Source organism: Trematomus bernacchii, unplaced genomic scaffold (assembly GCF_902827165.1).
Source record: "Trematomus bernacchii unplaced genomic scaffold, fTreBer1.1, whole genome shotgun sequence".
Lineage (NCBI taxonomy): Eukaryota > Metazoa > Chordata > Actinopteri > Perciformes > Nototheniidae > Trematomus > Trematomus bernacchii.
In genome coordinates, this window is record NW_022987937.1 from 42,501 (window position 1) to 53,981 (window position 11,481).

Below are 11,481 nucleotides of genomic sequence, written 5' to 3' on the forward strand. Positions count from 1 at the left end.
CTGGCATGTGTGTGAGAGTGTGTGTGAGGGAAAGGATGGTGTGATGGTTTGAAGAAAGTCACATTTAGAGATTCTCTGCTTTCTTTTTTCTAAAGAATGTCATGTTAACATTGCCTCTCTTTCTGTTTCCTGTTGCAGGTTGAAGACATAATAAGGACAGAGCTGGTGTTTCTGATCCACTTCTGATCCTCATCAAACAGCTTGGTACTTTACTGGGTACCAAAGGGAGCCATTGCACAAACAGTGAAGTCCAAAGGCAGCTCTAGGTGTCTAAGGTACCAACATGTCTCAGGCAGGTAAAGTCCTTCACTTGTACGTTGAGGTGAGGTCTGTTTCTGAGGAGGAAGAAAGAGGGGATGGGACTCCTCACTCGATGCTTCAGTGCCCGGACGTCCTGCCTCACTGCCAGAGAAGCTCCAGCCCAAACCACAGACAGGCTCTTCCCCCAGTCTCCCAGCACCAAACTGGGTTCAGCAGTCACAGCTTACCCACCTCAAGGTCTCCCCCGAGGCATTCAGTCAGCTTCCAACTCCAAAACCCAGACGCTACAGGGTCTCCTACCCGCTTCCACCGTCAGGACTTGTTGCATGACAGTTTTAGTCAGTTACTCCAGGTCCTTGCGCCGGGAACACCCAGTCCATGCCATCACAGTTCATCAGGACACACTCAATCCCCTCACATGGATCCCTACCGACCGGGAAGGATGCTAATCTCTCCGTCTTCTACTTCTTCTGGGACCATCACAGCACCAAACACCCCAACCAGCACCCGGAGGTCCTACGAGGGCCCAGGAATGAGGGTTGAAGAGGGCAAGACTTCTGTGGTGACCTTTGGCTACGTAGAGAAAGCTAACGTTCACGCACACCAAAAAACATGCCAAAGTGAGTTGGGAAATCCTCCAAACAGAATGGAAGGGCAGCTCAGGAACCGGTTGAGTGATCCGCTTTGTTACAACGGGAGACCAGATCAAGGTGACCCTTACCCGAGTCACCATCACCCATTTCGGACTCCACAGAGATCCTACCTGCAGAAGGCCAGCCAAGACCCATTCGCCAGAGACGCCACCTTCAGGGCCTTGGAGGAGTTTGGATCCCCAGAACTCGGGCGCAGATTTGCCGGTCCCGTCCCAGATCATTGCAGCCCGACGCTGCCTCGGCACTTCCAGTCATCTCGCTGCCGGTCCTTGGGGGGGTCACCTGTCTTGCCCCGCAGTGCCCACTCCCTGCCATCGAAAACCCAGTTATTGGACAGGGGAGTGAGCCAGAGTTTGGTGAACGGACTACCCAGAACCCCTGCTCACGAACAACTGTACGCCCAATCGGGATACCATTCAATGGGTTCAACCTCGACTCTTCGCTCGCGGGGGGACGAAAGCCCCAGGTTGTCCAGCAAATTTCACCCACCGTTACCTGCAGGGAGACCCACGGACATCCAGCATGAGATCCCAACGAGCATGTTCCCCCCCAGGACTGGCTATCAAGCTGGTGTGAACCCCAAAAACAGTTTTAGAAGTAGCTATAGTAACCTTACAGACTCCAGTCATAACGCCACAGACGGTTTACTCTACAATTACAACGATAACTTATCTCACGGCAGATCGTCACGCTGCTGCAGCCCGACTTATGGCAGGAGGAACCTCTCCAAATGCTTAAATGCTAATGTGGCTTCTAAGTTAGCTGTGGAGGCGACCAAACGATCCACCCTTTTAGCTGAAAGGCGGCCTCCCTCTCCAGCATCTTCTCAAGCTGAGTCCCGAACATTTGAAAGTCCCAAGATGGGAGGGTCTTTCCTGAGGGAATCCCAACCTTTTATCGCTCGCCATGGGCAAGGCTCCCTGGAGTCTCTACAGTCCGAGAACCAGAACCAAAGATGGAAAACAGACAAAGCCACACCTCACACACAACCAAGACGCGTCTCACCTCTCTTATCCCAGAAAAGCTCGTCTTCACCATCATCTCCAGCCTCGTCGGCCAAATTGAACCATGCTGCCGCCTCACAATCACCAGTTTTGGACCCCCGGCATTATCGTGGTTCCTCTCCCACTAAAAACAGCCCAGTACTGCACCACTACCAGCCACCACTGTACACTGGAGACCACAAACCCGCTTTGTACGATGACCTCTTTGCTGGATCACTTATGGACAGCCCTGAACTCTCCAGGAGATTTTCCTGCAGTCCAAACCCTGAAACAGTTAGCTGGTCCCCCCCTGGGAACTCTTCTGAACTCTGTGACTTCAGAACAACAACCGCTCCAGCTTATTCTCTAAGCAACAAAGAGATGTACCATAGCAAGGCGGAAGGGATAAAGACGTCATTGGACTACCAGACGCAAGTTAGAAGTTTGTCCAAGAGTGAAAGGGAGGAGGGTCTGGATCACAGCGGGGGTGCTGGGACGTCCTCTCAAAGCTCCAGTGGGGTAACGGGCAGTATGGGAGACTCCCAGTTGGACCGAAACGAAAGTCCTTCCCCCGAAACCTCCAGCCAGTGCAGCCACGACACGGCCGACACCGGCTCAGGGATTCAGGTCGGCTGGGTCAGAAGTAGAATCAGAATCAGAAGACCTTTATTAGTCCCACAGAGGGGACGTTGTTACAGCAGAAAAGACAGCTTAATGTTAACTAAGAAGCATGCATACAGAAGATAAAACTAATTACACAATTTACAAAATACACATCCTGTAACAGTTCTGAAGATTTAGCAGCCAGGTATATATTACACAGTTATTAACACATATATACATATTGCACATATTGCTCTACCAGGGGCCAGGGTTATATAGTTTGACCACTGCAGGAGGGGAGGGGGGCAGGGGGGAGGGTTTACCATACGATAATACATGTTTCTTGCATCACAGCAGCTCCATTTACAACATCAAAAAAGGACAAATGTTAAGACACGAGGAAAACATACATTTATCATAACATCACAAACACTGAAGAGAAAACATGCTCGAGACCCTTTAACGTACATTTGACCTGGGATTGAACTCTAAGGAGGGCTTCGGTCTAACTTAAATCTTGGTTGTATCTTTTAGACATTTGTCTTTATAACAATAAATATGAAACAGAAATCAGAAGTTCTTCCACACCAGTGATTTCGTTTTGTTTCCTTATCACATGTTTCCAGCTGATGGCTCCATGAGGGCGTCGCTTGTTGTTGCTAATCCACCAAATGAGATGTTGTCTAAGTGACAGCTGAGTGCATTTGACGCCTTTTTTTGCCTTTGATTGCAATTATCTAATTTAAATATCTGCAAATCTCACAGGAGCTGATATTTGTAAAGTCATTTGAGAGCTGCTTATTTTTGTCTTATTTTTCTCAGGTTTAGTTTCCACAAAAGCTGGGCAACCCTTTTGGAAATGAATCCCTGAGTTAGCAGTTAACTACATCTCCCATGAGGCTTTGCAGGCCCTTCTGAGTCTGAGATGAACAGGGTTTATTGGTAGATGCTCAACACAACAGTTTCTGTGTTTTATGTAAAATAAGTCATTAAAAATCTGAATTATTTTCTGATTGTTTCTAAACGGTATCACGGTATCACTGATTCACTGGTTTGACACAACAATATGACTTTAAAGTGACTTGATGCTGTTTTGAAGTCTTCTTGAACGTCACCTTGCATTTCCTCTGTCCCGTAGATCGGGGAGACTTTAAAGTTACATGACATTTTAATTCCCCTTTAAAGAGGAGGGGATTGTGCATCCAACTACTTCTACTCAAATCTCCGGGGTTAGACTCAGAGGTCAAACACTAAAACAAATGTGCATTAATCGCTTTTGTGTCCAGTTCTAGATCATTTGAGTAACAGATGCATTATTTAATATTACTGCCCTCTCTCCTCCTGCAGTCTGACGGCAGCTCGACGGCGACTCCATCTTCACGGTCGCAGAGGATCGCCCAAGCAAAGTGGGACTTCCTGTTTGGAGGACCGCCGGAGGAGAGTCGCTGCAGACAAGGTACCGTTTTAATCTCTATTCACTTATATCATTGTCAAAGTTTACATTTGGTAGCAAAGTGTTGGGAGAGAAACCCCTTCTGAACGGATCACAGGGATTTGAGCCTTTGCAGACCATTTACATGCACTGTAAGCGTCTTTGAGCATTAGGAAAAGCGCTATAAAACTCCTATGTATTATTATTATTATTATTATGACTAGACACTACAGGAGAGGGGGCACCACAGAAAAAAAGAATAGAGCCGTTTTTAAAATAGGAGACGGTGCAATAATAACCAATTTGAATATCTTCTGAGATTTTAGTGAAAACTGTACGAACATTTGTATTTATTTTCTCTCAGATTTAAGTTACAAAGGAAGGTGAAACAAAACATTTCATTAAAAACTAGATTCTGAGATTTACCTAAAAGATGTTCATGAATATTTTTTTCAACATATTCTCTGAGTTTTAAGGGAAGAGATGTTTGCCTCTGCAGACCATTTACATGCACTAACACCTCAAGAAAACACTAGAGGAGAGGGAGCTTCACCGAAAAAACAATAGAGCTGTTAACCTGCTGAGAGATGGTACTCTCCTGGGGAAAAGTGCCCCAGTTCTGATTGGCTGGGCGGATTGCAAACCACGCCCCGTACAACTCTGAAATGTTTTGTAGAGCCGCCATTTTATTATCCTGGCATTAGCATTATTAGCATTATTAGCATTAGCATTAGCATTAGCCCAGCGCACGAACGCAGAGAGACTAACTTATGGCAACACAAAAGAAAACATGGGAGCGGTGGAGATGAGGAGGTGTCGGCGCTCTGGCGATTTCCTCTGAAGGCTTCAGTGGAAGCTGCTGGGAGTCCCAGCAGCTTCCACTGAAGCCTTCCCCAACTCCGGGGACTTCCTGCCGGGGACTCCGGGTGGCAGTATACGCCGTGAAGTTGTTTGTGGCCTGCCAGTAAACCCAAAGCAGAAGAAGTGACGTCAGCGGCTCATTTGCGTAATCTTCCCTCAGGGAAAAGTACTCCGGTGAGAACGTGATCTGTACTTAGTGCTCTGGGGTCATAACCGCCGGCACTAAGTACGGCAAAGTACTTGGTGTGAACGCGGCTATTGTCAACACATTTATAGTCAACGTATATAATAATAAAACCAAAGATACCCCTTTCCTATAAGTGTATATATCTTTAAGATTCCATTAATGCTTAAGTAATTCACGTATGTTCTAGATATCAGTTATAAACCATAATAACATGTTCTGGGTTGCCAGACCGATCCACCCCCGATCAGATAGCGGTGTCTTTGTTATTATTATCAATATTGTGAAATACTCTGTCATATATATATATATATATATATATATATATATATATATATATATATATATATATATATATATATATATATATATATATATATATATATATATATATATATATATATATATATATATATATATATATATATATATATATATATATATATATATATATGCATTGTGTTTTTGCACCTGCTTCTATTTTAATAAATATATGATTTGTGTGTTTTATTATTTGCATATTCTTCTGTTATCATTAGAAATATTGTTTGTTATTTTTACATATAATAAAGCTGTTCGATCAGTTTTAATTTAATACAAAGGGTGTTTTTGTAGTAAAATGTTTTAACCCTTCGATGCCCGAGTGACTGGACCCTACTCTCATAATATGTGTTTTTATGCCATTTTTGTCATTTTGGTTAAGAGAAACCACTTGTATAATATTTAGTATTATATTTTGGTTCACACTAGAAATATTTTATATTTAATTTTTCGCTATTTATAATTTTAGACATTTTGATATTCCATAGGAAATGCATGCGGGTCATTTTTGACCCACTTATGGAAGCTTGGGGTAGTAATACAAAAACTACAATTTCTTCAAATGTATACAATTTAAATTAAAAATGTGAATGGCATGATATCCAAAACATGTTTTTTGAGGAATAACTGGAATATGAAATGACAAAAAAATGTAATTACAAAGATACTCTAAGAAAACGACCTCACCGGGTCAAAAAAGACCCACTTCTGCATCTAAGGGTTAAAGCCACATGTTGTCCATTTGTTTTGTTTCTTAAACTGAGTGAAGTAAACGAGCAGCTTCCAGTCTGTTCTGATCCAATTAGCTGGAGCTTAGCATCAGGCAGAGCTTTACAGTAATTAACTGCACTCCGAGTGTTACTACTACCACTACTCACTTCCTGTTGTTCAGCATCTTATTCAGGCTTTGACTCCACAATATCTGTTATTGTTTTACAGATAACCATAATGTGCAAAACTGCATCATCATGCATAAGAACTCACTTTTTCAAAGAAAACTAAAATTGAAATCAACAAGAAAATACTCAAGAGTTCACCAGAAAAAAAGTTAAATATTTTCTGAAATAAAAATTCACAAATTTAATCGAATTTTTTTAAATATTTTCTGAGATTTTATTTCCAAATGTGTTTAGAATAAACTGAATCGAGAATATCTTGAAATGTTCTGATATTCAAGCAATAAAATATAGAAGGAGATTAAGCTCATACATATTTTTATGTAAATGTGCAAACCATCAGCGATTACATTTACGAGAATAAAATGTACAAAATAAAGTAAAAAATACATGAATATCTTCTGAGATTTCCGAAAAAAATGTGTGGAAAAAATGTGTTAAAATATTTTTCAGGGATTTAAGTTATACATTTATTTATGAGAAAAAACTCAAAATTCTCAAATATTCTCTGATATTTAACCCGTTTCTTTCTCCTGCAGAAGCTCCGCCCTCGACCCCCCCGCCCAGCGTCGCTCCAAGCCCCGCCCCTCGCTCCTCCCTCCGCCATAAAACAACCAATCAGAGGAGAGGGCGGGACTTCGAGGCCCCGAAGGTGACTCATCACCAGGTGTGTCAGATCGAGGTGGAGCTGGTGACCTCCGACCCCAGAGGCTCCGCCCCCAAAACCGGCATCATCCGGCAGACCATCAAATACTCGGAGACGGATCTGGACGCCGTGCCGCTGCGTTGCTACCGTGAAACGGACCTGGACGAGGTGCGTCGGCCAATCAGATTCAACTTCACCTGGTTCCTCACTTAGCATACTTTAGGGTTTTTATTCTACCATCAGTCTGGGTTAAAGGTCTCTATTTTTAGGCATATTATAGGTCTCGGATATATAAAAAACAAATTAAATCCAATAACCTGTATACTATCTGAGATTAAACTCACAAATGTATGTGAAAAACATGAAAAGAAACTAAATATTCTCTGAGATTAAACTCAAATATTTACAAGAGAAAAACTGTGTTTTCTAAGATTAAAGTCACACATTTCCGATAAACTGGGACAGATACATCCCTCCTTCTGGCGTCTGGAGGATCTGTGTTTCCATTCAGATTCAACTTCACCTGGTTCCTCACTAAGCATACTTTAGGGTTTTCATCCTACCATCAGTCTGGGTTATTGCACCCAGGGAAATGATGCAGGGTAGCATCCGGCAGTTTCAATGTGCTGGAGACCCCTACCGTGCATTTCTTTATTTAGAAGACAGTTTAGAACATTTCTCCAGTTACAATGAAATAGACATGCAGTTTCAGGGAGTAGTAAACAATAAGGGAACAGTACACACTGAAACCCTCCCTTCTCATTGTCCTCTCCGTGCCTGATGTGCATCTTATACAATGTTCATGAGCTTTATCCAACAACAGAAGGGATGTTTGGTAAAGAGTGACGGAGAGAGAGAGAAACCTGCAGGGGTAATAACAGTCAAACAAACAAGAAATGACTATATGTTGGTAATCAGACCAAGCACCCTTTTTCTCTTGCTGATAGAACTGGTTATCAGCTCAGCAGTAGCTTGTTAATTCTAGCTTGGAGAATAAAGGAAACCCAATAGCTCAGTAAATCTAATCATCTGTAGGCGAAGAGAGAAAGTCATTGTTTCCGTTATGTATATGTTATTAACTATATCTCTCCATTCTTCTATTGTGTGGGACTCAGGAAGCAGCCAGGTTCTCCTGATGCTTTTCTTACAAGCCGTTATCAGAACTCTGAATACATATTGATTAAAGCGCCCTAAATGAAAGGGTGTCTTCCCGTTTCGCCCCTTCTCCATTTCGCCCCTTTTTACGCCACATAAGAAATGATACTTGTTTTGCTTGGTCTTAGGGTTAGGGTCGTGGGTCTTAGGGTTAGGGTTTATAGGGTTAGGGTTTATCGGGTTAGGGTTTATAGGGTTAGGGTTTATAGGGTTAGGGTTTATAGGGTTTATAGGGTTAGGGTTTATAGGGTTAGGGTTTATAGGGTTAGGGTTTATAGGGTTAGGGTTTATAGGGTTAGGGTTTATAGGGTTAGGGTTTATAGGGTTAGGGTTTATAGGGTTATGGTTTATAGGGTTAGGGTTTATAGGGTTAGGGTTTATCGGGTTAGGGTTTATAGGGTTAGGGTTTATAGGGTTAGGGTTTATAGGGTTAGGGTTTATAGGGTTTATCGGGTTAGGGTTTATAGGGTTAGGGTTAGGGTTTATAGGGTTAGGGTTTATAGGGTTAGGGTTTATAGGGTTAGGGTTTTAGGGTTAGGGTTTATAGGGTTAGGTTTATAGGGTTAGGGTTTATAGGGTTAGGGTTTTTAGGGTTAGGGTTTATAGGGTTAGGGTTAGGGTTTAGGGTTAGGGTTTCTGGGTTGTTTTAGGGTTCGGGTTTATAGGGTTCGGGTTTCTAGGGTTCGGGTTTTTAGGGTTCGGGTTTTCGGGTTTCTCGGGTTAGGGTTTATAGGGTTGGGTTTATAGGGTTAGGGTTAGGGTTTATAGGGTTAGGGTTTATAGGGTTAGGGTTTATAGGGTTAGGGTTAGGGTTTATAGGGTTAGGGTTAGGGTTTATAGGTCTAATGATGCATCCCATGAAGCATTGCATGAAGTCTGTTGACGAATCAGAGGCTGTTGTTGGGGCTGCATGGGGCAGGGGGCGAAATGGGAATAAACCAAATGAAAGTCGACCCAAGATAAAAGTGCAGAACTGAAATGGTATTTTCATATTGAGTATTTGTTCCAGTACCAAAAATGCTTTATCACTGGGGGCACCAGAGCATGAGCCAGTGCTTCGCTGCTCCCACAGTCTGCAGCACTTCCAGACGCGTGTTCTCCATGCATGAGAGTTGGTGCATTTCCATTGGAGGTCACAGCAGCTCTTCTGAGATCTCAAGGTTAACTTCTCTTTCCCCATTTATTTTTAACATACTCTGTGGAGTGAGTTTTCCTAAAACACGTTGGGATCTCAAGCTGGGTTTCCGCTAGGATCTTTTCTTGCCGGTCAAATGTCCGGAAATAATTTATTGTACTGGACAGATTGTTAAGAAGTGTGCAGCAGAGTTTCAGCAGGGACTCACCGGACTCTGAGCGAGATGCTGATGTTTAAAACTCACTCCCTCCCTCTCTCTCTCCCTCTCTCCCTCTCTCTCCCCCTCTCTCTCTCCCTCTCCCTCTCCCTCTCTCCCTCCCTCTCCCTCTCCCTCTCCCTCTCCTGAGAGCCTGTCAGTATCTCATGCAGCTCACTGATCCAGTAATGAGTGACCAGTGAATAATAAATATATGTATAACCAGTGTAGCTAGTTCCAGAGGTAGATAAAATAGCAAAGTGTGTTAGGTCTAACTTGAAGTGTGTGTTTTGCTCACCGGTCCATCACAGCGGACGGAGCTGTGATCCGGTAGAGATGCGTGTCTCTGGCAGGTTTTGAATTTACCGTTTTTTTAATACATTTTACCAGCTAAAAAACGGTAATTACCGGCTAACGGAAACCCTGGTTTCAACATGTCCCGGTTTACCCTGTAGTTGTGATTGCAGGTGATGCGGGCAGAGGCCGAGGCGGAGGCAGCAGAGGAGGCGGACTCAGACTTTGGGAGTCATTTGGGAAACTCCTTCAGCCCCCCCAACGTTTCCCCTAAACCCCGGAGAGACGTTGGGAGGAAGGTGGAGGAAGAGGAGGATGAGGAGGAGGAGGAAGATGGACAGGAAGAGGAAGGAGTGGTGAACTGGGCCAGTGTTCGGATGCTGGGAGACCGACAGAAACAAAAAGTAACCAGAGACGAGGACGAGGTCTTCAGTCTGCTGCTGAAGGGGTGAGGATGGAAAACTACACTTCCCATGATGCTCTAGGGCAGGGCGGCCCAAATGTACAAGAAAACTTTTATATTTTATATGTATAATATGTATTTTAAAGTCACAAATTAACTTGAAAAAACAAAGACATTAACAAAAAAAGAAATCCCACAAATATTTGAAAATAATATATTTATTTATTATTATTTGACAGAAAAATTAAACTCATATATTTACAAGGAAAACGACTTGTCTGCTACAGAATGTTCTGTTTATGTAGTCGATTTTGTAAGGTTTAAATATGTAGGATCCATTATTTTATTTCTTTACACATGAAATAAGTTGGAATATGGTTTCCTTAGATACACATTTGCAAGAAATGACTCAACACAAATGAACTTGATGAAACCAAGTCATTCACAGAAAAAGAAATCCCACAAATATTTTAAACAAAATATTTATTTATTATTATTTTGACAGAAAAACTTTAATATATTTTTGGGAGATTTTTAGTAACAATTTAATGAGAAATCTCACAAATTGAAATACAATAACCTGAATATCATCTGAGATTAAACTCATATATTTACAAGGACACAATACACCAAGGTCTTCAGTTTGCTGCTGAAGGGGTGAGGCCAGAAAACTACACTTCCCATGATGCTCCAGGGCAGGGCGGCCCAAATGTACAAAAAAAAACGTTAATATTTTATATGTATCATATATTTTAAAGTCACGAAAGAACTTGAAAAAACAGTAAAAGACATTTAGAGAAAAATAAATCCCACAAATAGAATGTGGATATTTGGAATATGAGATTTTTGTAACAAATGTATGAGAAAATCTCACAAATTAAATTTAATGACCTGAATTTGATCTGAGATTAAACTCACAAATGTACGTGAAAACCACAAAAAAACACAATATTCTCAGATGATATTCAGGTTACATTTGTGAGATTTTCTCATTAAATTGTTACTAAAAATCTCCCAAAAATATATTAAAGTTTTTCTGTCAAAATAATAATAAATAAATATTTTGTTTAAAATATTTGTGGGATTTCTTTTTCTGTGAATGTCTTGGTTTTTTTGTACATTTGTGAGTAATTTCTTGCAATTGTGTATCTAAGGAAACCATATTCCAACTTATTTCATGTGTAAAGAAATAAAATAATGGATCCACAAATATTATCTTTGATGAAACTCATCAAGAGAAAAACTATATATTTCTAAGATTAAAGTCAATGAAACGACGCCAGGTGGAACCCTCTTCCCGGCGTCTGCACCTGTTGGAGATCTTGTTGTGTTTCTGATCCTCTAAAGTGTAAATGTTGTAACCCTCAGAGCGTTGTCGGAGTCTCACGGCGGCCTGAAGTCTCCGATCTCTTTAGGAAGTCCTCGCCGGCCGTCAGAAAGCAACCTGGACTCGTTCAA

General features: G+C 41.9%; 1 protein-coding gene across 1 annotated transcript; it reads left to right on the plus strand.

Annotated features, from left to right (window-relative positions):
• Positions 1-283: 283 nt before the first annotated feature.
• Positions 284-11,475, plus strand: LOC117470675 (the record flags this gene model as incomplete). The annotated part of the gene is given in 5 exon segments (XM_034115492.1): positions 284-2,524; positions 3,848-3,956; positions 6,734-7,008; positions 9,794-10,068; positions 11,392-11,475. Coding segments are annotated over 5 exon segments (2,984 nt in total), but the record flags the coding sequence as incomplete, so codon positions are not given.
• Between the last annotated feature and the right edge of the window lie 6 nt (positions 11,476-11,481).